The sequence below is a fragment of the Gymnoscopelus microlampas genome (genome assembly GCF_963454915.1).
Source record: "Gymnoscopelus microlampas genome assembly, chromosome: 2".
NCBI lineage: Eukaryota > Metazoa > Chordata > Actinopteri > Myctophiformes > Myctophidae > Gymnoscopelus > Gymnoscopelus microlampas.
Window position 1 is genome coordinate 61163926 of NC_139939.1, and position 27952 is coordinate 61191877.

General features: G+C 42.6%; 1 protein-coding gene across 1 annotated transcript in view; it reads left to right on the forward strand.

Moving 5' to 3' along the window:
* Positions 1 to 27952, forward strand: part of LOC311035572 (spectrin beta chain, non-erythrocytic 1-like) — a 129947-nt gene that overhangs the window by 86626 nt on the left and 15369 nt on the right. Inside the window, exons 22-38 of the mRNA XM_084043846.1 lie at positions 1641 to 2060; positions 3990 to 4192; positions 9574 to 9664; positions 9916 to 10062; positions 11053 to 11316; positions 12794 to 12808; positions 13499 to 13708; positions 13897 to 13986; positions 14685 to 14873; positions 16535 to 16633; positions 17050 to 17180; positions 18486 to 18690; positions 19745 to 20035; positions 22277 to 22360; positions 22954 to 23198; positions 23842 to 24065; positions 24635 to 24831. Of these exons, the coding sequence (XP_083899972.1) occupies positions 1641 to 2060; positions 3990 to 4192; positions 9574 to 9664; positions 9916 to 10062; positions 11053 to 11316; positions 12794 to 12808; positions 13499 to 13708; positions 13897 to 13986; positions 14685 to 14873; positions 16535 to 16633; positions 17050 to 17180; positions 18486 to 18690; positions 19745 to 20035; positions 22277 to 22360; positions 22954 to 23198; positions 23842 to 24065; positions 24635 to 24831 (3105 nt within the window). The remainder of the gene's footprint in view (positions 1 to 1640; positions 2061 to 3989; positions 4193 to 9573; positions 9665 to 9915; positions 10063 to 11052; positions 11317 to 12793; positions 12809 to 13498; positions 13709 to 13896; positions 13987 to 14684; positions 14874 to 16534; positions 16634 to 17049; positions 17181 to 18485; positions 18691 to 19744; positions 20036 to 22276; positions 22361 to 22953; positions 23199 to 23841; positions 24066 to 24634; positions 24832 to 27952) is intronic.

Consider the following 27952-nt stretch of genomic DNA (forward strand, 5'->3'; position numbering starts at 1 on the left):
ATCTATCTATCTATCTATCTATGAATCTATCTGTCTGTCTGTCTGTCTGTCTGTCTGTCTGTCTGTCTGTCTGTCTGTCTGTCTGTCTGTCTGTCTGTCTGTCTGTCTGTCTGTCTGTCTGTCTGTCTGTCTGTCTGTCTGTCTGTCTGTCTGTCTGTCTATCTATCTATCTATCTATCTATTATAATAACTGTATTACTTATTATTATATAAATATCACTGGACGACTAGAGGAGATCAATGATGTGCGGGAGGAGATGAAGGTTAGTATTATATACAAATCATTATGTATTATAGAGCAGTGGTTCTCAAACTTTTTCATGTCAAGGACCCCCAAATTGACACTTATTACCCCACGGACCCCCATTTGAGAAGATATACCAGGGACCCCCATAAGAGAAGATTTTTTACGGCTCTATTAGTGATTCTCAACCACTTTCATTACAAGGACCCCCAGATTGACATGCATTAGGGCTACGGACCCCCATTTAATGGCATTTCTATCACTTGGACCGCAATTTATATTGTAAAATCTATGTCAATTTAACTCTGAGAGTGTACAAATGGAACCAAATGGACCCGTTAGGGTCCATTTGGTTCCATTTGTACACTCTCAGAGTTACAGACCCATAAGGGTCCATTTGGTGCCTAATCTATCATTTAGCTGGGGACCCCCTGGAACTCCCTCAAGGACCCCTGGGGGTCCCCGGACCCCACTTTGAGAACCAATGTTATAGAGAGTATAACCTTAGTCCCATTCACTTTCCCAGTTATAGCTTATTATCTTTCTGGCTGTTAACCACATGAAGCGCAGCACTAGCCAACATGTGAGGTGTGAGTGGGATTGAAAAGACCCTTCTCCCCGAGGAGAAGGTGTCAGAGCATGTGGAGCCCCGAGGGGAGAGAGTGGCCAATGACATCGCAGGAAAAAATGGTCAATTTGATCTGTAGTCCGTCTGTGTGGTAATTAGCCTTACTGCCGTCATGCGAGTGTTAAACAACCAGAACTCCAGTTCCCAGCATGCTAAAGGCCCTAAACTCGGTAGGTTGTCTTACACGGCCAATGGGACAGGCTGTAATTGCTTAAGCCCCGCCCCCTCTGTGTTCCTATTGGCTGGGCTTTACAGCAGCCGTAACTCCAGTTCCCGATTAGTTATTTAATTAGTTATGATAATAAGATAAACATAGTTAGTTGGTTAGTTGTAATAATCCAGTAATATTCCTATAGTTTTGTTTTCTCCAGAGTACATTAAAGAACCGTGAGGACTCTCTCAGTGAGGCCAGTAAACTCCAACAGTTATAATAATAATAATAATAAGGTAGTAATAATGATGTAAACATAACGTTGTGTGTTCTCCAGACCACATTAAAGAACCGTGAGGAGTCTCTAAACTCCAGTAGTTATAATAATAATAATAATAATAAGGTAGTAAACATAACGTTGTGTGTTTTCAGACCACATTAAAGAACCGTGAGGAGTCTCTAAACTCCAGTAGTTATAATAATAATAATAATAATAAGGTAGTAAACATAACGTTGTGTGTTTTCAGACCACATTAAAGAACCGTGAGGACTCTCTAAACTCCAGCAGTTATAATAATAGTAATAAGGTAGTAAACATAACGTTGTGTGTTCTCCAGACCACATTAAAGAACCGTGAGGAGTCTCTGGGCGAGGCCAGTAAGCTCCAGCAGTTCCTGAGGGAGCTGGACGACTTCCAGTCGTGGCTGTCCCGCACGCAGACGGCCGTGGCCTCAGAGGACCGGCCCAACACGCTGGCCGAGGCCCAGAAGCTGCTGGCCCAGCACCACAACATCAACAACGAGATCCACAACTACGAGCAGGACTACCAGAGGATGAGGGACATGGGCCAGGCCGTCACACAGGGCCAGACGGACGCTCAGCACATGTTCCTCAGACAGAGGCTGCAGGCGCTGGACACCGGCTGGAACGAACTACACAAGATGTGGGAGAACCGCCACGACCTGCTGGCCCAGTCCCACGCTTATCAGCTGTTCCTGAGAGACAGCAAGCAGGCTGAGGCCTTCCTTAATAACCAGGTATTATTATATTATATACATTATATATGTATATACATCACTATTATATATATATATATATATACATACATACCAGCTGTTCCTGAGAGACAGCAAACAGGCCGAGGCCTTCCTTAATAACCAGGTATTATTATATTATTACATTATATATGTATATACATCACTATTATATATATATATATATACATACATACCAGCTGTTCCTGAGAGACAGCAAGCAGGCTGAGGCCTTCCTTAATAACCAGGTATTATTATATTATTACATTATATATGTATATACATCACTATTATATATATATATATATATACATACATACCAGCTGTTCCTGAGAGACAGCAAACAGGCTGAGGCCTTCCTTAATAACCAGGTATTATTATATTATTACATTATATATGTATATACATCACTATTATATATATATATATACATACATACCAGCTGTTCCTGAGAGACAGCAAACAGGCCGAGGCCTTCCTTAATAACCAGGTATTATTATATTATATACATTATATATGTATATACATCACTATTATATATATATACATACATACATACCAGCTGTTCCTGAGAGACAGCAAACAGGCCGAGGCCTTCCTTAATAACCAGGTATTATTATATTATATACATTATATATGTATATACATCACTATTATATATATATATATACATACATACCAGCTGTTCCTGAGAGACAGCAAGCAGGCCGAGGCCTTCCTTAATAACCAGGTATTATAATATTATATACATTATATATGTATATACATCACTATTATATATATATATATACATACATACATACCAGCTGTTCCTGAGAGACAGCAAGCAGGCTGAGGCCTTCCTTAATAACCAGGTATTATATATTATATTATATACATCACTATACTATATCCTCCAATAACTAACCAAAGCTCTGTGATGGGTGCAAAAAAAAAGTTCTTCTCAGTGCCTGGAGCAATTCAACACAACCATTGACCATTGACAGAACAGCGAAGCCCGTTTTTCGCTTTCCCCAAATGTCAGCTGTTTGTTAGCGTTTCTATGTAAAAGAATGTCGCCATGTTTACGGCTCCCTAGCTGTGGGATGGCCTTCTGACCTATGGGATCAATGATCAAACTGCGCATGCGTCGAATCCATAGATCCACTGTGTTACACTGTTGAATCCATAGATCCACTGTGTTACACTGTTGAATCCATAGATCCACTGTGTTACACTGTTGAATCTATAGATCCACTGTGTTACACTGTTGAATCTATAGATCCACTGTGTTACACTGTTGAATCTATAGATCCACTGTGTTACACTGTTGAATCCATAGATCCACTGTGTTACACTGTTGAATCCATAGATCCACTGTGTTACACTGTTGAATCTATAGATCCACTGTGTTACACTGTTGAATCCATAGATCCACTGTGTTACACTGTTGAATCTATAGATCCACTGTGTTACACTGTTGAATCTATAGATCCACTGTGTTACACTGTTGAATAGATCCACTGTGTTACACTGTTGCCGTCTTCCACAAGCACACACAGAGAAAGTGCTTAAGCGGCGACAGGACGCGTGCGCGTTCGAGTCCGTCCGTCCGGCCGTGTGTGTGTGTGTGTGTGTGTGTGTGTGTGTGTCTGTTGGAACTGTTGCAGGAACCAACAGTCACATTCCATCCCTCATATACTGTCTGTGCACAGAGCAGAACACTGGGTGCTCATACCCCCCCACGGGGATGGACTACTAGTATAAATGAATAAATAAAAAATACATTTTCATGTTTGCAGACGGTTGGTAGACAGAAATGTCGTATAGTTTGGCAACATCAGTCTCTCTGTCTTTAACCTCTGTCTGCCTGTCTGTCTGTCTGTCTGTCTGTCTGTCTGTCTGCCCTCCTGTCTGTCTGTCTGTCTGTCTGTCTGTCTGTCTCTCCACCAGGAGTACATCCTGGCTCACACAGAGATGCCCTCCACCCTGGAGGGAGCCGAGGCCTCCATCAAGAAGCAGGAGGACTTCATGACCACCATGGACGCCAACGAGGAGAAGATCAACGGAGTGGTGGAGGCAGGGAGGAGACTGAGGAGTGACGGGAACATCAACGCTGAGCGCATCCAGGAGAGAACCGTCTCTATTGATGACAGGTGAGATGTCTCTATTGATGACAGGTAGATGTTTCTATTGATGACAGGTGAGATGTCTCTATTGATGACAGGTAGATGTTTCTATTGATGACAGGTAGATGTCTCTATTGATGACAGGTAGATGTCTCTATTGATGACAGGTAGATGTTTCTATTGATGACAGGTAGATGTTTCTATTGATGACAGGTAGATGTTTCTATTGATGACAGGTAGATGTTTCTATTGATGACAGGTAGATGTTTCTATTGATGACAGGTAGATGTTTCTATTGATGACAGGTAGATGTTTCTATTGATGACAGGTAGATGTTTCTATTGATGACAGGTAGATGTTTCTATTGATGACAGGTAGATGTTTCTATAGATGACAGGTAGATGTCTCTATTGATGACAGGTAGATGTCTCTATTGATGACAGGTGAGATGTCTCTATTGATGACAGGTAGATGTTTCTATTGATGACAGGTAGATGTTTCTATTGATGACAGGTAGATGTCTCTATTGATGACAGGTAGATGTTTCTATTGATGACAGGTAGATGTTTCTATTGATGACAGGTAGATGTCTCTATTGATGACAGGTAGATGTTTCTATTGATGACAGGTAGATGTTTCTATTGATGACAGGTAGATGTTTCTATTGATGACAGGTGAGATGTCTCTATTGATGACAGGTAGATGTTTCTATTGATGACAGGTAGATGTTTCTATTGATGACAGGTAGATGTTTCTATTGATGACAGGTAGATGTTTCTATTGATGACAGGTGAGATGTTTCTATTGATGACAGGTAGATGTTTCTATTGATGACAGGTGAGATGTTTCTATTGATGACAGGTAGATGTTTCTATTGATGACAGGTAGATGTTTCTATTGATGACAGGTAGATGTTTCTATTGATGACAGGTGAGATGTCTCTATTGATGACAGGTAGATGTTTCTATTGATGACAGGTGAGATGTCTCTATTGATGACAGGTAGATGTTTCTATTGATGACAGGTGAGATGTCTCTATTGATGACAGGTAGATGTTTCTATAGATGACAGGTGAGATGTCTCTATTGATGACAGGTAGATGTTTCTATAGATGACAGGTAGATGTTTCTATAGATGACAGGTGAGATGTCTCTATTGATGACAGGTAGATGTTTCTATTGATGACAGGTGAGATGTCTCTATTGATGACAGGTAGATGTTTCTATTGATGACAGGTGAGATGTCTCTATTGATGACAGGTAGATGTTTCTATAGATGACAGGTAGATGTTTCTATTGATGACAGGTGAGATGTCTCTATTGATGACAGGTAGATGTCTCTATTGATGACAGGTGAGATGTTTCTATTGATGACAGGTAGATGTTTCTATTGATGACAGGTAGATGTTTCTATTGATGACAGGTGAGATGTCTCTATTGATGACAGGTAGATGTTTCTATAGATGACAGGTAGATGTTTCTATTGATGACAGGTGAGATGTCTCTATTGATGACAGGTAGATGTCTCTATTGATGACAGGTGAGATGTTTCTATTGATGACAGGTAGATGTTTCTATTGATGACAGGTAGATGTTTCTATTGATGACAGGTAGATGTTTCTATTGATGACAGGTAGATGTTTCTATTGATGACAGGTAGATGTTTCTATTGATGACAGGTAGATGTTTCTATTGATGACAGGTGAGATGTTTCTATTGATGACAGGTAGATGTTTCTATTGATGACAGGTAGATGTTTCTATTGATGACAGGTAGATGTTTCTATTGATGACAGGTAGATGTTTCTATTGATGACAGGTAGATGTTTCTATTGATGACAGGTGAGATGTTTCTATTGATGACAGGTGAGATGTCTCTATTGATGACAGGTGAGATGTCTCTATTGATGACAGGTGAGATGTCTCTATTGATGACAGGTGAGATGTCTCTATTGATGACAGGTAGATGTCTCTATTAATGACAGGTAGATGTTTCTATTGATGACAGGTAGATGTTTCTATTGATGACAGGTAGATGTTTCTATTGATGACAGGTGAGATGTTTCTATTGATGACAGGTGAGATGTCTCTATTGATGACAGGTAGATGTTTCTATTGATGACAGGTAGATGTTTCTATAGATGACAGGTAGATGTTTCTATTGATGACAGGTAGATGTCTCTATTGATGACAGGTGAGATGTTTCTATTGATGACAGGTGAGATGTTTCTATTGATGACAGGTAGATGTCTCTATTGATGACAGGTAGATGTTTCTATTGATGACAGGTAGATGTCTCTATTGATGACAGGTGAGATGTTTCTATTGATGACAGGTAGATGTCTCTATTGATGACAGGTAGATGTTTCTATTGATGACAGGTAGATGTCTCTATTGATGACAGGTAGATGTTTCTATTGATGACAGGTAGATGTCTCTATTGATGACAGGTGAGATGTTTCTATTGATGACAGGTAGATGTCTCTATTGATGACAGGTGAGATGTTTCTATTGATGACAGGTGAGATGTTTCTATTGATGACAGGTAGATGTTTCTATTGATGACAGGTACATGTTTCTATTGATGACAGGTACATGTTTCTATTGATGACAGGTAGATGTTTCTATTGATGACAGGTACATGTTTCTATTGATGACAGGTAGATGTCTCTATTGATGACAGGTAGATGTTTCTATTGATGACAGGTGAGATGTTTCTATTGATGACAGGTGAGATGTTTCTATTGATGACAGGTGAGATGTTTCTATTGATGACAGGTAGATGTTTCTATTGATGACAGGTAGATGTTTCTATTGATGACAGGTAGATGTCTCTATTGATGACAGGTAGATGTTTCTATTGATGACAGGTAGATGTCTCTATTGATGACAGGTAGATGTCTCTATTGATGACAGGTAGATGTTTCTATTGATGACAGGTAGATGTCTCTATTGATGACAGGTAGATGTTTCTATTGATGACAGGTGAGATGTTTCTATTGATGACAGGTAGATGTTTCTATTGATGACAGGTAGATGTTTCTATTGATGACAGGTAGATGTTTCTATTGATGACAGGTAGATGTTTCTATTGATGACAGGTAGATGTTTCTATTGATGACAGGTAGATGTCTCTATTGATGACAGGTAGATGTCTCTATTGATGACAGGTAGATGTTTCTATTGATGACAGGTAGATGTCTCTATTGATGACAGGTAGATGTTTCTATTGATGACAGGTAGATGTTTCTATTGATGACAGGTGAGATGTCTCTATTGATGACAGGTGAGATGTTTCTATTGATGACAGGTAGATGTTTCTATTGATGACAGGTAGATGTTTCTATTGATGACAGGTAGATGTTTCTATTGATGACAGGTAGATGTTTCTATTGATGACAGGTAGATGTTTCTATTGATGACAGGTAGATGTTTCTATTGATGACAGGTAGATGTTTCTATTGATGACAGGTAGATGTTTCTATTGATGACAGGTAGATGTCTCTATTGATGACAGGTGAGATGTTTCTATTGATGACAGGTAGATGTTTCTATTGATGACAGGTAGATGTTTCTATTGATGACAGGTAGATGTTTCTATTGATGACAGGTAGATGTTTCTATTGATGACAGGTAGATGTTTCTATTGATGACAGGTAGATGTTTCTATTGATGACAGGTGAGATGTTTCTATTGATGACAGGTAGATGTTTCTATTGATGACAGGTAGATGTTTCTATTGATGACAGGTAGATGTTTCTATTGATGACAGGTAGATGTTTCTATTGATGACAGGTAGATGTTTCTATTGATGACAGGTAGATGTCTCTATTGATGACAGGTAGATGTTTCTATTGATGACAGGTGAGATGTTTCTATTGATGACAGGTAGATGTTTCTATTGATGACAGGTAGATGTTTCTATTGATGACAGGTAGATGTTTCTATTGATGACAGGTAGATGTTTCTATTGATGACAGGTAGATGTTTCTATTGATGACAGGTAGATGTCTCTATTGATGACAGGTAGATGTCTCTATTGATGACAGGTAGATGTTTCTATTGATGACAGGTAGATGTCTCTATTGATGACAGGTAGATGTTTCTATTGATGACAGGTAGATGTTTCTATTGATGACAGGTGAGATGTCTCTATTGATGACAGGTGAGATGTTTCTATTGATGACAGGTAGATGTTTCTATTGATGACAGGTAGATGTTTCTATTGATGACAGGTAGATGTTTCTATTGATGACAGGTAGATGTTTCTATTGATGACAGGTAGATGTTTCTATTGATGGTTGGCTATGACTTCCAAAGTTTGTGGGCCCTGGGTAGACAACCCGGCCTGGCGGAGATCTGCGCTGTGAGGAGGAGGGTTCTGGTTAAGGCAGTCCATCATTTCTACATGGTTCAGCCCTTTAGTAACTCTCACCTTCATTTCTCATACATCTCAGGCAACACACTTTTACTCAAATGCGATGATCTAGAACAGTGGTTCTCAACCAGTGGTCCGGGGACCACCAGTGGTCCTTCCAGGTTCCAGGTGGTCCCCAGCTAAATGATGGAGAGTGGGTAACCAGATGGACCCTTATAGATCTTTAACTCTTGAGAGCGTAAAATACGCCCTTACGGGTCCATTTGGTTTCATTTTACGCTCACAAGAGTTAAAGTATTTTTAAACATCTGCATTTCTTAATTTGCAAGAAGTCACACAATTATAGAATGTACAAGAATTTGTACAATGTAGACAAATTGTTATTTTGTCAAAATCTTATCCAATGATAACAAAATATTGCTTTAGGTTTTGGGTGTGAGAGTGTAAATGTCATCAAACGGTGGCTCTGTGGCTCAAATGCAGAATAAATAATGGACCTTGATATGAAAAGGGTTGAAACCCACTGTTCTAGAACACTGTTTGAATATTTAAATCCAGCGTTCTCCACACTGTAAAGGCTTGTATGTCACCAGACTGCGCTCGTTATTTCTTGAGGTCGAAGTATGTGAGAGTTTGGGAAGAAACACACGGTTTCTCTCTCTGTCAACCCGGCTGTGAGGTTTCCCTTTTCCCCGTCGGAAGGAGGAATGTACAGAAAAACAACAGCGAGCGCATATGGCTTCCCTTGGACCAGCGTTGCCAGATTTTGTGGCGAGAGAAACAAGCAACCAGGTCCATGCAAAGAAGTCCAAAATGAGCGAGGCAAAACTGTCGTGGACGCGGGACAGTGAGAATCGTGATACGGCTTTTCATTTCGGTACACCGTATCGCGAACGTCAATTTCAGTACATTTTCGGCACGTATCGAGTATCGTGACACCCTTATGTCATGGTGATGTCGTAGTGATGTAATGATGATGTCATAGTGATGTAATGATGATGTCATAGTGATGTAATGATGATGTCATTACAGACACAAGAAGAACAGGGAGGTTGCCGTTGAGCTGCTGATGAAACTAAAAGACAACAGAGACCTGCAGAGGTTCCTACAGGACTCACAGGAGGTACACACACACACACACACACACACACACACACACACACACACACACACACACACACACACACACACACACACACACACACACTCTCTTGTGTTGTGAAGATGCTCTCAGCTCAGGACCACATTATATTAATATAATATATATTATATTAATATAATGTGTTATTGTGTTGTATATTATATTATATTAATATAATGTGTTATTGTGTTGTATATTATATTATATTAATATAATGTGTTATTATGTTCCAGTTGTCTCTGTGGATCAATGAGAAGATGCTCTCCGCTCAGGACCTCTCCTACGACGAGGCCAGGAACCTCCACAGCAAGTGGCTCAAACATCAGGCCTTCATGGCTGAGCTGCAGTCTAACAAGGAATGGATGGACAAGATAGAGAAGGTATGGAGAGAGAGAGAGAGAGAGAGAGAGAGAGAGAGAGAGAGAGAGAGAGAGAGAGAGAGAGAGAGAGAGAGAGAGAGAGAGAGAGAGAGAGAGAGAGAGAGAGAGAGAGAGAGAGAGAGAGAGAGAGAGAGAGAGAGAGAGAGAGAGAGAGAGAGAGAGAGAGAGAGAGAGAGAGAGAGAGAGAGAGAGAGAGAGAGAGATTTTTTCCAATTTCCAATTCTGCCACGGATGTAAAAAACGTAATTTTGTTATTTATTTGATTTCTATAAAAGATCTCACTCTCTTCATCACTCTCAGTGACTACTATCACTGTAACTCACCCGGATACGGAAATAATGTCAATCCAAGATTACCGTTTCCGTCCGCTCCCTCTTTAACTCTGTCTTTGAAGCGGCTTTTTCTCGACGTGCCTTTTTGTTCGCCGTATTGCGCCAGACGCCCGGTTTACAAACTGCTGCTACAAGGAGACGGGAATGTCGCCGATTGAATATTTGTTCTCTGGGCGACTCACACACCTACCCAAACAGTTGGATACGCGGTCATAAGGGATGTAAATGTTCTGTGGCGAGATGAAAAACTAAGTGAACCGTCCAATTTTGATGATAAGTGGCGCGTTTACACGGGGCTGCATGACGAGGGCTCCGAGCCGATCGTAATGTTTGTTGTCTGGCCGTCACACACACACACACACACACACACACACACACACACACACACACACACACACACACACACACGTACCCTGTGTGTTTACAAACCATTGGACTTGCGATCATAATGACCTGTTGAAAGTTAAAAAAAAACGAAAATTGCTGGCAGTGGGCAAACACAGCTAGAAATAAATCTGGCAGTGAATGAGTTAATAGTGTCATTGTTTATAAGTGTTAAATAGTTCTGTATTGTGATAGCAGTCAGCGCCACAGAGGTTCGGTCCGTCTGACACCATTTCCTGTTTCCTGTTTCCTGTCTTCTTCTTCTTCTCTCCAGGACGGCATGCTGCTGGTCTCCGAGAAACCCGACACCGAGGGCGTGGTCAAGGAGAAGCTCTCCGCCCTCCACGCCATGTGGGAGGAGCTGGAGTCGACCACTCAGACGAAGGCCCAGTGTCTGTTTGACGCCAACAAGGCGGAGCTGTTCACGCAGAGCTGTGCTGACCTGGACAAATGGCTGCACGGCCTGGAGGGACAAATACACTCTGACGACTACGGCAAAGATTTAACCTCCGTCAACATCCTGCTGAAGAAACAACAGGTACATATTTGACCCATTAAAGGAGTAGTTCACCCTTTTACTAATATACTTATTGTCTATCAACACACCCCATATGAAGGCTTGAATTCATGGAGATCTCTCTTGTTCTTGTCACATTCCTGAGACAATAATCTGATGACGGGCGGCTGGTCACTAAGATCACATCTACAGTTTGCACTAGTGCCTTGTTTTGAACAAAATGCCTCAAATCATGAATGTAGCGTCCGACTGCTGTTAAACTTTCACACTATGTTGAGGAACAAATGCCACCTTTTTAACACTGGCCTCTTATAGCGCCACCACCTGGTCTAATTTAGCAAAAAGGATTTTTGAACAAAATGCCTAAAAAAATCATGAATGCAGTGTCAGATTGCCGTGTAAGGCTTAAGAAGAAATGCCAACCTTTTTACATTGGCCTATTATAGCGCCACCAGGAGGCCATAATAACCTACCTGACCTGGCGGAGACCTGTGCTCCGAGGAGCACTCTATATGTTGGAGGTTCAGGTGGATGTGAGACAGAAGGAGGTGTTGGAGCTCTAACATTAACATTATGTATTATTCTAGATTGGCTAACTGCCGAAGGTCCCCATAATTCACAATTCTGTCTTCATAATTCACAATTGTGTAACCACTGTGTAACCTGATTTCAACATAGTATTAACAAATAACAATTGACCAGGAAACCTTAACTGCCACAATCAAAAGATCATTATCTTTTTCATCCATATTCAACTGCCATTACAATTGGATGTCAAGGCAAACCCAATCATTCGTTCCCAATTTAATCATGTTTTGACTCAACTTGATCAAATCAATGCATTACCATAATATATATTTTAAATGATAAAATGATCTAGATGTTGGAGGTTCAGGTGGATGTGAGACAGAAGGAGGTGTTAGAGCTCTAACATCATGTATTATATTAGATGTTGGAGGTGCAGGTGGACGTCAGACAGAAGGAGGTGTTAGAGCTCTAACATCATGTATTATATTAGATGTTGGAGGTGCAGGTGGATGTGAGACAGAAGGAGGTGGTGGAGCTCTAACATCATGTATTGTATTAGATGTTGGAGGTGCAGGTGGATGTGAGACAGAAGGAGGTGTTAGAGCTCTAACATCATGTATTATATTAGATGTTGGAGGTGCAGGTGGATGTGAGACAGAAGGAGGTGGAGCTCTAACATCATGTATTATATTAGATGTTGGAGGTGCAGGTGGACGTCAGACAGAAGGAGGTGTTAGAGCTCTAACATCATGTATTATATTAGATGTTGGAGGTGCAGGTGGATGTGAGACAGAAGGAGGTGGTGGAGCTCTAACATCATGTATTATATTAGATGTTGGAGGTTCAGGTGGACGTCAGACAGAAGGAGGTGTTAGAGCTCTAACATCATGTATTATATTAGATGTTGGAGGTGCAGGTTGATGTGAGACAGAAGGAGGTGGTGGAGCTCTAACATCATGTATTATATTAGATGTTGGAGGTTCAGGTGGATGTGAGACAGAAGGAGGTGTTAGAGCTCTAACATCATGTATTATATTAGATGTTGGAGGTTCAGGTGGATGTGAGACAGAAGGAGGTGTTAGAGCTCTAACATCATGTATTATATTAGATGTTGGAGGTGCAGGTGGACGTCAGACAGAAGGAGGTGTTAGAGCTCTAACATCATGTATTATATTAGATGTTGGAGGTGCAGGTGGATGTAAGACAGAAGGAGGTGTTAGAGCTCTAACATCATGTATTATATTAGATGTTGGAGGTGCAGGTGGATGTGAGACAGAAGGAGGTGTTAGAGCTCTAACATCATGTATTATATTAGATGTTGGAGGTGCAGGTGGATGTGAGACAGAAGGAGGTGTTAGAGCTCTAACATCATGTCTTATATTAGATGTTGGAGGTGCAGGTGGACGTCAGACAGAAGGAGGTGTTAGAGCTCTAACATCATGTATTATATTAGATGTTGGAGGTTCAGGTGGATGTGAGACAGAAGGAGGTGTTAGAGCTCTAACATCATGTATTATATTAGATGTTGGAGGTGCAGGTGGATGTGAGACAGAAGGAGGTGGTGGAGCTCTAACATCATGTATTATATTAGATGTTGGAGGTGCAGGTGGATGTGAGACAGAAGGAGGTGTTAGAGCTCTAACATCATGTATTATATTAGATGTTGGAGGTGCAGGTGGATGTGAGACAGAAGGAGGTGGTGGAGCTCCAGTCTCAGGTGGTGGCTCTGGGTCAGGAGGGCCGTGACGTGGAGGAGGTGGACGGACGCAGGCGGCTGGTGGAGCAGAAGTTCTCCGCTCTGCTGGAGCCTCTCAGACACCGGAAGAACTTCCTGTGGGCGTCCAGAGAGGTCCACCAGTTCAACAGAGACGTGGAGGACGAGATAGTACGTTAAGAACACACACACACACACACACACACACACACACACACACACACACACACACACACACACACACACACACACACACACAGTTATCATTCAATGCCAATGATTCCATTAATGATACTTATCTACTTGTTTAACAATGTAAATTGTGTGCGTGTGTGCGCACGTGTGTGTGTGTGTTGTAGTTGTGGGTGGAGGAGAGGATCCCCGTTGCCACGTCAACGGACCACGGCAACAACCTGCAGACGGTGCAGCTGCTCATTAAGAAGAACCAGGTACTGAACACCCGCTGAACACTGACCCCCCCTGCTGGACACCCACTGAACATCATTTCATTCACAGAAGGGTGCTTGTATAGTGTGAGCTGCCATGATGCACTTCTATGCTTCAGTTTAGTTCAATTCAGTTAATTTATATAAAAAAACTAAGTATAGTACTTCATTACAACTTGCTCATAGTAATTATCTAATAGTACAATTAGGGCCATTTCCACGAAAAGCATTCAAATCACTAATTAGAGATTCACCTGCTGCTCTCAGACTAATTGTCCAAGTACTGTCTGTCATGTATTTCTATGGTAAATAGTGTGTGTGTGTGTGTGTGTGTGTGTGTGTGTGTGTGTGTGTGTGTGTGTGTGTGTGTGTGTGTGTGTGTGTGTGTGTGTGTGTGTGTGTGTGTGTGTGTGTGTGTGTGTGTGTGTTTGAGGAGATCTGCTCATCATTGACACTGTTTACTGTTAGAGGAGTTGTGTCATAATCCAAGGAAACCAGATATAAAAAAAAAAAAGGAAGTACAATCTACGTTTCACGAGTTATAGACCAAAGCATGAAGCTCTGCAGAAGGAGGTCTAGGGTTAGGGTTATGTTCTCCTGATGTTCTCCTGATGTTCTCCTCAGACACTGCAGAAGGAGGTCTAGGGTTAGGGTTATGTTCTCCTGATGTTCTCCTGATGTTCTCCTGATGTTCTCCTCAGACTCTGCAGAAGGAGATCCAGGGACACCAGCCTCGCATCGATGACATCACAGACAGGAGCAAAGCTCTGCTGAAGGAGGAGGAGCCGGAGGCGGAGCACGGGGAGGTGATCCGCCAGCGATTGGCTGACCTGGGCGGGCTGTGGGAGGAGCTACGGGAGGAGGTGGAGAGGAGGAACGCCCGCCTGCAGGTCAGAGAAGTTTTTAATTTGTTCATTTAGTTAAAAAAAAGCAGGGTTTGCTTGTTTAGTTTATTGTTTATGTTTTGAGACTTAGTTTTATCTCAGGGTTTAGCTGGTCCATTGGCTGTTTTTGCTATTTTTGAATATTTCTTGACCAAATCCTAGTTAGTTTACACCAGATGATGCAACTTTGATGATGCAGAGGGCCACTATATTTACACACTGAATCCAGAGGGACACTATATTTACACACTGAATCCAGAGAGACACTATATTTACACACTGAATCCAGAGGGACACTATATTTACACACTGAATCCAGAGGGACACTATATTTACACACTGAATCCAGAGGGACACTATATTTACACACTGAATCCAGAGGGACACTATATTTACACACTGAATCCAGAGGGACACTATATTTACACACTGAATCCAGAGGGACACTATATTTACACACTGAATCCAGAGGGACACTATATTTACACACTGAATGCAGAGGGACACTATATTTACACACTGAATCCAGAGGGCCACTATATTTACACACTGAATCCAGAGGGACACTATATTTACACACTGAATCCAGAGGAACACTATATTTACACACTGAATCCAGAGGGACACTATATTTACACACTGAATCCAGAGGGACACTATATTTACACACTGAATCCAGAGGGACACTATATTTACACACTGAATCCAGAGGGACACTATATTTACACACTGAATCCAGAGGGACACTATATTTACACACTGAATCCAGAGGGACACTATATTTACACACTGAATGCAGAGGAACACTATATTTACACACTGAATGCAGAGGGCCACTATATTTACACACTGAATCCAGAGGAACACTATATTTACACACTGAATCCAGAGGGCCACTATATTTACACACTGAATCCAGAGGGACACTATATTTACACACTGAATCCAGAGGGACACTATATTTACACACTGAATCCAGAGGGACACTATATTTACACACTGAATCCAGAGGGACACTATATTTACACACTGAATCCAGAGGGACACTATATTTACACACTGAATCCAGAGGGACACTATATTTACACACTGAATCCAGAGGGACACTATATTTACACACTGAATCCAGAGGGACACATTGCATTTACTGTTGGGCCATTCTATGTCACACAAAAGTAGCAAAAATAGCAGATCTACAAGCTCAAAACGTGCCACAGTGCGACGCGTAATGAGCTTGTAGATCTTCTGTTTTTGCTATTTTTGGAACACTGAACTTTTTTTTGTTGATTTTTTTTTTTTATTGGAATCCTGAAAAGTAACATTTTTATTTAATTTCAAATGCATTTAGTTATACTTATGTTAACTTTATGAAGTTGTGGCCCCTGGGCTGCCAGTTGCCCATGTATGGTTTACACACACAATACAGCTTCAGTTAGTTACTGTTGTTTGTAAAGCCTCTCCTAACTACAATGTATCCTAACTACAATGTATCCTAACTACAATGTATCCTAACTACAATGTATCCTAACTACAATGTATCCTAACTACAATGTATCCTAACTACAATGTATCCTAACTACAATTATCTTAACTAGAAAACTCAAATGTTTTGGTTTGGTTGTTTTGTATAGTTTTAGTTAACTGTAACAACCCTGTTCCGCCTGCAGGAGGCGCACCACGCCCAGCAGTACTACTTTGATGCTGCCGAGGCTGAAGCCTGGATGAGCGAACAAGAACTCTACATGATGTCTGAGGAGAAGGCCAAGGTAATCTGTTACATGTAATCTATTACATGTAATGTATACATGATGTCTGAGGAGAAGGCCAAGGTAATCTGTTACATATAATCTATTACATGTAATCTATTTTGTAATCATGATGGTCTATATGATAATGATGTGTGCGTGTGCGTGTGTGTGTGTGTTTATGCAGGACGAGCAGAGTGCAGTGTCCATGCTAAAGAAATATCATTAATGATGTGTGCGTGTGCATGTGTGTGTGTGTGTGTTTATGCAGGACGAGCAGAGTGCAGTGTCCATGCTAAAGAAACATCATTAATGATGTGTGCGTGTGCATGTGTGTGTGTGTGTGTTTATGCAGGACGAGCAGAGTGCAGTGTCCATGCTAAAGAAACATCATTAATGATGTGTGCGTGTGCATGTGTGTGTGTGTGTTTATGCAGGACGAGCAGAGTGCAGTGTCCATGCTAAAGAAACATCAGATCGTTGAACAGTCGGTGGAGGATTATGCAGAAACTGTCCATCAGCTCTCAAAGACCAGCCGAGGTCTGACCGCACAGGAACACCCTGACAGGTACAATATACACCCTTATAGGTACAATATACACCCTTATATACCCTACAGGTACAATATACACCCTTACTGTATATACCCTACAGGTACAATATACACCCTACAGGTACAATATACACCCTACAGGTACAATATACACCCGATTCAGCACGGTGCCCACCGGGACAGTTTTGTCAAGGGGGGGGGGGGGGGTGCTGCGCGAGAAAAAAAGGACGCGCTGCTTCCAAATGTCGCCGTTTTTCGCTGTTTTTTTTCTTCCCACGCCGTTTGGTAAAGCCCCCAAGGTTGGTGCCCTGTGCTGCGATGCTTTTATCCGCCATATTGGGACGTTCACGGCATATTTTGCACCATCACGGTGCGTTCATCATTGGTGACGAGTGACTCTAACAGCCGCTGGTGGCTGCGTGCACGCAGCGAGGCGATGCGAGGCAACACTCACACAATCACGTGCAGCATGCGTCCCCTCCCCCTGCGCCTAATGGCTGTACATGGGGCCGACGCGTGCTTTAGCGAGAGTGTGTGAGTGTGGCTTCAGGAAGTAAATTCCTAGCCTCGATCTCCAGGCTTTTATTTTTTATTTTTGCTAAAAAATAAAAGCTTGGAAATTCCTGTCCCAGCTGTTGGAACGCAAAAGCGCCTCACGTCGTCTGATGTGCCGCGCATTATTTATTTTGGGTGTGCATGCGCACCTGTTATGTGCACCCCTGCTTATACACCCTACAGGTACAATATGAACCCTTATACACCCTACAGGTACAATATGAACCCTTATACACCCTACAGGTACAATATGAACCCTTATACACCCTACAGGTACAATATGAACCCTTATACACCCTACAGGTACAATATGAACCCTTATACACCCTACTGGTACAATATGAACCCTTATACACCCTACAGGTACAATATGAACCCTTATACACCCTACAGGTACAATATGAACCCTTATAACAGGTACAATATGAACCCTTATACACCCTACAGGTACAATATGAACCCTTATACACCCTACAGGTACAATATGAACCCTTATAACAGGTACAATATGAACCCTTATACACCCTACAGGTACAATATACACCCTAGCCGCCACAGTGCTGTGCTACACATCGCTACACATCGTGAGATAAAGTGACACAGAGGGCAGCAGTGTGACATGAATGTGGAGATTTAACTGTGTGTGTGTGTGTGTGTGTGTGTGTGTGTGTGTGTGTGTGTGTGTGTGTGTGTGTGTGTGTGTGTGTGTGTGTGTGTGTGTGTGTGTGTGTGTGTGTGTGTGTGTGTGTGTGTGTGTGTGTGTAGTGAGCGTATTGGCATGCGTCAGTCTCAGGTAGACAAGCTCTACGCGGGGTTAAAGGACTTGTCCGAGGAGAGGCGGGGCAAGCTGGACGAGAGGCTCCGCCTCTTCCTGTTGAACCGGGAAGTAGATGACCTGGAGCAGTGGATCGCTGAGAGAGAGGTCGTGGCGGGGTCACACGAACTGGGCCAGGACTACGAGCATGTTACCGTGAGTATTAATACTTGTTACCGTGAGTATTAATACTTAATGTTACCGTGAGTATTAATACTTACTTAATGTTACCGTAAGTATTAATACTTACTTAATAAACCTACGAGCATGTTACAGTAAGTATTAAATATATTCATATATTCATATATATTCGGGATGTTACAGGAGCACGCTTCAGGGAGTTAATATATTCATATATTCATTCAAATGAACGGTCATAATTGTTTTGTATGCATTAATGACAAGCAGGTGCGTAAATACAGCCTAACACAAGCCTAACACAAGTGTTAGGCCTACAGCATTATATTTTGGATTGAACTATTTGAACATGAATGAGTAATATACACATTTTATATAGCAGGGTCATCTTACACAAATACATGAATTACCTACATTACTATAAGCGCATGCTGCGTGCATAATGGTTTCTCAATAATCAATTGTGTTTCAACACATTTTCTAATCAAAGGGCACTGCACTTCAGATTAATCCTTCATAACGTGGCTCAGCTGACCTGTTACGGTAATAAATGATAGACCACTACTCACAGGTTTAATGTAATACTTAGGTAGTGGATGCCAACAACGCAGTTACAATATATTGCAACAACTCCGCAGCAGCAAAAACAACTCTCTTCTTCCGGTCTTACCTTCACAATAAAGTGTCTCCCTTTTACCTCCCAATGCAGCACATTTTACACTGGTTAGTACTGGAGAGAGAGAGAGAGAGAGAGAGAGAAAAATGTGCCTGAAATTGTGGTGATAATGAATGAACTGCCGTGTCAACCGGTCAAGATGTCCGGAGAGATTTATATTTTCCGTTTTTTGTCAAAAATAATCGGTCAAAACCGACAATTACCGGAACCTCTGATACTCATATATATTCCACATGTTACAGGAGCATTTCAGGGAGTTAATATATTCATATATTCATATATTCATACAGATGTTACAGGAGCGTTTCAGGGAGTTAATATATTCATATATTCATACAGATGTTACAGGAGCGTTTCAGGGAGTTAATATATTCATATATTCATATATTCATACAGATGTTACAGGAGCGTTTCAGGGAGTTCGCCCGGGACACGGGGACCATCGGTCAGGAGCGCGTCGACTCCGTCAACCGTCTGGCCGATGACCTCATCAACGCGGGACACGGCGACGCGGCCACGGTGGCGGAGTGGAAGGACGGCCTCAACGAGGCGTGGGCGGACCTCCTGGAGCTGATTGACACGCGGACGCAGATCCTGGCCGCCTCCTACGAGCTCCACAAGTTCTACCACGATGCCAAGGAGATCCTGGGCCGAATCCTGGACAAACACAACAAGATACCTGAAGAGGTTAATAAGTACTTATTATTATTATACTGAGTCATAACCTGGACAAACACAACAAGATACCTGAAGAGGTTAATAAGTACTTATTATTATTATACTGAGTCATAACCTGGACAAACACAACAAGATACCTGAAGAGGTTAATAAGTACTTATTATTATTATACTGAGTCATAACCTGGACAAACACAACACGATACCTGAAGAGGTTAATAAGTACTTATTATTATTATACTGAGTCATAACCTGGACAAAGATACCTGAAGAGGTGATTATTACTTATTCATTTTTAGGGATGTTCAATATTTACTTTTTTGCCGATATCCGATATTCCTATATTGTCCAACTCTTACTTTCTGATTCCGATATGAACCGATACCGATATATGCTTTTCCAAAGGTCAACTAATTGTCAGGAAACAACATCACATATCTAATCAAATAGAATAGCTATAATATCAACATAATGTCTAATAAATGTAATATAATACAGTGATGTTGTTAGGTTTTCAATGCAGTGAGTCCCCAGACTCACTGGTGGTCATTAGAATGAGTCATACTGATCTTAGATTACATGTTGGCCTGTTGGACAGAGCAGAAGCATAATTGCCTCTGATGCTTATAACATTAACGAGCGTCAACGAGCATCACAGAGAGACAGACAGACAAACAAACAATCACGGACAGACAGAGATTTGTTTTATTTATTTAGAGAGTTTTAGAGAGATTTTCAGTGCATCTCACACAGTGTGCAACCAAGTATATGAGCATGACTTGCACAACGGGACAAACATTGGAGTTGACGGCAGGAGTGGAAATCTGTCTTAAGACAGGGGGCGTGTGTGTGCCAAGTTTTTAGTTTTCTTTTTCCTCTAATCTAGCTAATTTGACACTGTGTTATGTTAATTCTTCATTATTAATTACTTACAATGTATACGTCGGTTTAGGTTTTATCATTTTAACATTTGTTTTTATTATTCTAAAATGGACTTGGGGGAGACAAACCCCCCCCCCCCCCCCTTGTAACTTCACACACATCATGTTTGATAACAGCAGTGTAAAAAGCACCATGGATGCAAATGATCTCATGAACTATTACAAACACACACCAGAGGTCTGAGGTGTGAGGACATGCCCTCCACGGGGAGAGTGGGTAAGACCCGTCCACAGTGGCGTGCACAGACATTTTGAGGGGCAGGTGCTCAAGTAAATTATACTTTTTTTTGCTTACTTGGTCTGCTCTTTTTTCCCTCTACACCTATACCTCTTTGCCAAAAATAGCAGATCTACAAGCTCACAGCGCCTCGCAGCGCGAGGCGTTGTGGGCTTGTAGATCTGCTATTTTTGGCTAAAGTTCTCCTCAGAAAAGGGATGCTAGGTTTCGAGTGGTTATGGTAAAAATCATATCACATAAAGATTTGGCGGACCCCCTGTAGTAACTCTGAGGACCCCCTAGGGGTCCCGGACCCCCTGTTGAAGACCCCTGCTGTAAACTGGAAAAAAAAACAAAAAAAAAACAACAACTTTTTTTCAAAAGGGCACTTCTGGTCAAGAGGGCAAAGGGCAGGTGCTCTAGCACCACCTAGAGTCTATCAGTGCACGTCCCTGCCCGTCCATCCAACCGTAAAGAACTGTGTTGTACAGGATGGTATCAAGGAGACGTATTTAGTATTTAGAAAACGTTTCAGATAAAAAACAAAAATATTAATATTTTTAGGAAATATTTAGTAAAAGTCAGGTAAGGGGAGGAGCCTTCTGAGAGCGTCCTGAGCAAAGTTAACACGTTGAGTGCCAGGTATTATCGTCCAAATCATCCTCAGAGTGCCAGCGTTTTTTACAGATCCGCCATGGTAGAGAGATCGCCCGTGGAAAATGTCTAGTATTCACCACATAAAAAAAGATATGGAGATGGAAGTGTTTTTGTCAAGATCCCATCATTGGGGCTATTGATGGATATCCGTTTTTTTTTTGGATGACATCACATCCGCCTATCTTTTTGCAGTGTCCAAGGATCATTCCTAAGTTGTGTTAGAGCGCCCTCTTGTGGAATTTTCAAATTAAAAAAAGAACATTTAAACATTGTATATCTAGGGTTTTGGTACACAATGTGTTGACTTCAAAATGTAGAAAAACAACCCGTCTGACCGGCTCCCTGACGCCCGTGTTCAGCCTGATACTGATTAATGGAGCATCTCTAATTATCAGTTCATTATTAATCAATTATTATTATTGTATGAACCGTACAGGTGGGACGTGACCAGAACACTGTAGAGACTCTGCAGAGAATGCACACCACCTTCCAACACGACATCCAGGCTCTGGGAACACAAGTACGTATAACACCCCTACACACATCTATACGGGGAACACAAGTATGTATAACACCCCTCTACACATGTATACGGGGAACACAAGTACGTATAACACCCCTACACACATCTATACGGGGAACACAAGTACGTATAACACCCCTACACACATCTATACGGGGAACACAAGTACGTATAACACCCCTACACACATCTATACGGGGAACACAAGTATGTATAACACCCCTCTACACATGTATACGGGGAACACAAGTACGTATAACACCCCTGCACACATCTATACAGGGAACACAAGTATGTATAACACCCCTCTACACATGTATACGGGGAACACAAGTACGTATAACACCCCTGCACACATCTATACGGGGAACACAAGTACGTATAACACCCCTACACACATCTATACGGGGAACACAAGTATGTATAACCCCTACACACAACTATATGGGGAACATAAGTATGTATAACGCCCATCCACACATCTATACAGGGAACATAAGTATGTATAACACCCCTCCACACATCTATACGGGGAACACAAGTCAGTATAACACCTATAGGTTTAACAGTGTTTTTAACGTTGTTTCCAGGTGCGTCAGCTACAGGAAGACGCAGTGCGCCTGCAGTCTGCGTACGCCGGGGACAAAGCCGACGACATCCAGCGGCGCGAGGGGGAGGTGCTACAGGCCTGGACCAGCCTATTGGAGGCCTGCGAGGGCCGTAGGGTCCGCCTCCTGGACACCAGTGACAAGTTCCGTTTCTTCAGCATGGTGAGAGACCTGATGCTGTGGATGGAAGACGTGATACGACTGATAGACTCACAGGAGAAACCCAGGTACGTTATATAATATATGTGTGTGTGTGTGTGTGTGTGTATGAAGACGTGATACGACTGATAGACTCACAGGAGAAACCCAGGTACGTGTGTGTGTGTGTGTGTGTGTGTGTGTGTGTGTGTGTGTGTGTGTGTGTGTGTGTGCGTGTGTGTGTGTGTGTGTGTGTGTGTGCGTGTGTGTGTGTTTACTGCAGTGGTTCTCAAACTTTTTTGTGCCAAGGACCCCCAAATAGACACTTATTAGACCGCGGACCCCCATTTGAAAAGATAAGCCAGGGACCCCCAATAAGAGAAGGTTTTTACGGCTCTCTAGCAGTGATTCTCAACCATTTTAATTTCAAGGACCCCCAGTTTAACATGCATTAGGGCTACGGACCCCCATTTAATGGCATTTATACCTCTGGGACCCCAATTTATATAGTAAAATCAATGTTAATGTAACTCTGAGAGTGTACAAATGGAACCAGGAGTTACAGAACCATAAGGGTCCATTTGGTTCCTGTCCATCATTTAGCTGGGGACCCCCTGGAACCCCCTCAAGTACCCCTAGGGGTCCCCGGACCCCACTTTGAGAACCAATGCTTATATAATATGTGTGTGTGTGTGTGTGTGTGTGTGTGTGTGTGTGCATGTGTGTGTACAGGGACGTGTCCTCAGTAGAGCTCCTCATGAATAACCATCAGGGCATCAAGGCAGAGATCGATGCCCGTAACGAGTCGTTCTCCGGCTGCATAGAGCTGGGGAAGACGCTGCTGAGCAGGAAGCACTACGCCTCTGAGGACATCAGAGACAAGCTGCTGTCACTCACCGACAAGAGGAAGCAGATGATTGACAGCTGGGAGGACCGCTGGGAGTGGCTACGACTCGGTACGATATATACGCTGATGCTATTGGTTCAGCCCGTGACCCCCCACCCAAACTGTAGACCCCCCTAAAAGCATAATATTTGAACTGTAGACCCCCCTAAAACAGGGGTTTTCAACAGGGGGTCCGGGACCCCTAGGGGGTCCTCAGAGTTACTACAGGGGGGCCGCCAAATCTTTGTGATATGATAAAAATGTTTTAGACACTTGAACGCTAGCATCGCTATTCTGAGGAGAACTTTAGCCAAAAATAGCAGATCTTGAGCTTGTAGATCTGCTATTTTTGGCAAAGAGGTGTAGAGGGAAAAAAAAAAAGAAGTTAAAAAAAGAAGTTTAATCTGAAACACGTTATACAATATAGAGTAGGGGGTCCCTGCTTCATGTCTCTCTCAGCTAGGGGGTCCTTGACCTGAAAACGTTGAAGACCGCTGCCCTAAGAGGATCATATTTGAACTGTTGTTCACTTGGAGTATGTGCAGCCTTAACTCCTCCCCTCTCCTCTCCTCTCCTCTCCTCTCCTCTCCTCTCCTCTCCTCTCCTCTCCTCTCCTCTCCTCTCCTCTCCTCTCCTCAGTATTGGAGGTGCATCAGTTCGGTCGGGATGCGGGCGTGGCAGAGGCGTGGCTGTTGGGTCAGGAGCCGTACCTGTCCAGCAGAGAGATGGGTCAGAGCGTTGACCAGGTGGAGAAACTCATCAAACGACACGAAGCCTTCGAGAAGTCTGCAGCGACCTGGGAGGAGAGGTTCTCTGCTCTGGAGAGACTGACCACGGTAACACACACACACACACACACACACACACACACACACACACACACACACACACACACACACACACACACACACACACACACACACACACACACACAGAGAGATTGTAGCCTGGCACCAGACCAATCTGCAGTGCAAAAATAAATGGCCTCATATCCACACAGTGATATAGTCTGACCACGCGAGGCTAGAGAGATTGACTACGGTGGGGCACCAGGGACAAAAACAGCTTAGAAATAGTGAATAAAGTGATCGACCAACGTGTCACACTGTGACGTATTTTGGGCTTATTTTTGCTATATTTATGTGACATAGAATGACACTGACACATAATTGATCACTTATAGATCAATTATGAGAGAGAGATGTTTGTCATTTACCAATCAGGATGGAATATGACAAATCTGACAGATCCGTCTTGATCACATGAATATAGAGATACTGGCCCTCATTTATCAACGCAGCGTATAAACCGGCGTATATTTTTCCATATATTCGGCCGTACACCAACGTCGAAGTCACATTTATCAAAGGATCCTATACAGCCGATCCTAGCGTACATCAGGTCGGAGCTTTGATAAATCTCACGTCTGAAAACGAGCGTCATTTAAATAACACGCCCTTAACACATTGACTGCCAATCGCGCAGATCTACGCAAACCTATTTAAAGCCGCAGCGTGCAAATCGCGTAGATCTACGCGAAGTGGTCTTTTTTGTATTTTACATTAGATTAAGTCATTACCTACATTGACAAGAAATTTCATCCATCTAGACCACAGAAAAGTTGTAAAATCTCATTATCTGGTCAAGTGATAATATAAAACTTGTTATTATAAAACACTAAAGTCACATAAAGTCAGGGGGGCCGCCAATATCCTCATATTAAACTGAAAGTTTGATCCAGCAGCAAGCGGCTGCCTGTGTTGAGTGAGAGCACCCGTGGCAAGCAAACATGCAGCAAAATGCGCACTGGACGTTAGATTACCCCCTCAGGCACATAGTCACAAAATATCATCCATCTAGACCACTAAACCTATTATTACAAAGCACTGAAGCTGCATAAGGTCAGGGGGTCCGTCAATCTGTTTGTATAAAGCCGTAAAGTTTGATCCCAGCGAGCAGCTTCTCTCTCCCGCTGCCTGGCTGCAGCCCACACGCACGCACGCACGCACGCACGCACGCACGCACGCACGCACGCACGCACGCACGCACGCACGCACGCACGCACGCACGCACGCACGCACGCACGCACGCACGCACGCACGCACGCACACACACACACACACACACACACACACACACAAGCCAAAGCCTGTCGCCTTTTATTTTCTCCCAAAATAAGTAGCGATGCGCAACCCCCCCCCCCCCCCCCCCCCCGGCGGGGATCGCCCGGATCGGGGACCCCCAGTCCGCGGCCAGGGACCGCCTGGGCGATCCTAGCACAAGCCAAAGCCTGTCGCCTCTTTTTTCTCCAAAAAAACTAACGCTCCGCAACCCCCCCCGCACACACACACATAGCCCTGGTTCAGAGCGTTACACACACACAACCTCCACACACACACACACACACACACACACGCACACACACACACAGAGGCTTCATGGCGACTGACGCGCAATAATCTCGGTAAGTTTTTCTTCATTTGTTTCAAAGTGATGATAGCGAGGCGAACACATCTCTCAAGTTACGCGGCGGCGGTACAAATAGTAAATAGTACACTTTGTTTTGGGCTTGTTTTCATAGACCTGGTTGCTTACTTCTCTCCCACAACCTGGCGATCACGTGACCGCTAAAAGAGGGTGTTCAACCTGTGGGTCGGGCCCAACAACGCCTCGTTGTGAGCTTGTTGATAGACATACTTTATTGTCCTTGCGGAAATTCATTTTGAGGCAGGCAGACAGACAGACAGACAGACAGACAGACAGACAGACAGACAGACAGACAGGGGAGAGGAAGAAGAAGAAGAGAGGGCTGGCTTGTAGATCTGCTATTTTCACAATATCTATCTGTGGAACCAGTCAAAGAAAATGGTGGTCCCCAGTTCAAATATGATTATTTTGGGGGGTCACGCCCTAGCATCCCTTATTTTTATTTATTTATTTTCACAAATTCTCATAAATGGCATAAAATAAAATAAAAAGCTGATCTAAAAGCTCAGTAAAAGCTTGTAGATCTGCTATTTGTTGCTATGAATACAGGTGGGGCTTGAGATTTTGACTTGTGTGGGCAAAAGGTTTGGAAAAGGAAGCTCTCGATGAATGTATTGATGTTACACTTTGAACTTTGATATTATTATTTATTATTTGGGAAAAAAAACATTTGAAAAAAAAAAATACAGTGAATAATGTTGTTTGAAATGAGCTGAAATAAGCTTGCACTTTGGAAACAGTGATAAATGTACAATCAAAAGCATTTTTTTTTAAAATGTATTTTTTTAAACAAGTATTGTTTACATGACTGATGTCAATGAAGGGGCAAAATAAATGTCAAAGACTTTTGAAATCATTTTATGCATCTGAAGTGTGTCCTTTTACTAAAACCCTCATAACTCTGAATCTAAAGAAAAAGGTCTGTTTTTGGTGAAGACCAAGCTGTATTCAACTACCTCTAGCTAAAGAACGGAACATGCTATCAACTCACTTTTTTTTTTCAGAAAAAACCCTAACCCTAACCCTAACCCTTTTTTTTTAGATATTCCATTTGTTTATAGTCATAACACAAAATGTTCTGTGAGTCCTCAAATGGTCAAAATTCCTGGCATTGGCTGTTCCTGTTATAGAAAAACCTCTGGCAGTCAATGTGTTAAATATTCACAAAACGCCCGACTTCACGACATGAAGAACCAGAATACGACCCAAAAAAAGCATGAAAAGCCAATAAGAAACAGTTTCCCCCGCTCGCCTCACCGCACACGCACACGCCTCTCTCTCGCTCGCTCTCTCGCTCTCTCACACACACACACACACACACACACACACACACACACACACCCGCCCAACTTTGTCTTTCATGTAATCCGTATAGCGTAGCGGTACAGCGCAGCTGCTGCGCTGAAAATAGCAGATCTACAAGCGCACAACGCGTCGCGATGCGACCTGTTGTGAGCTTGTAGATCTGCT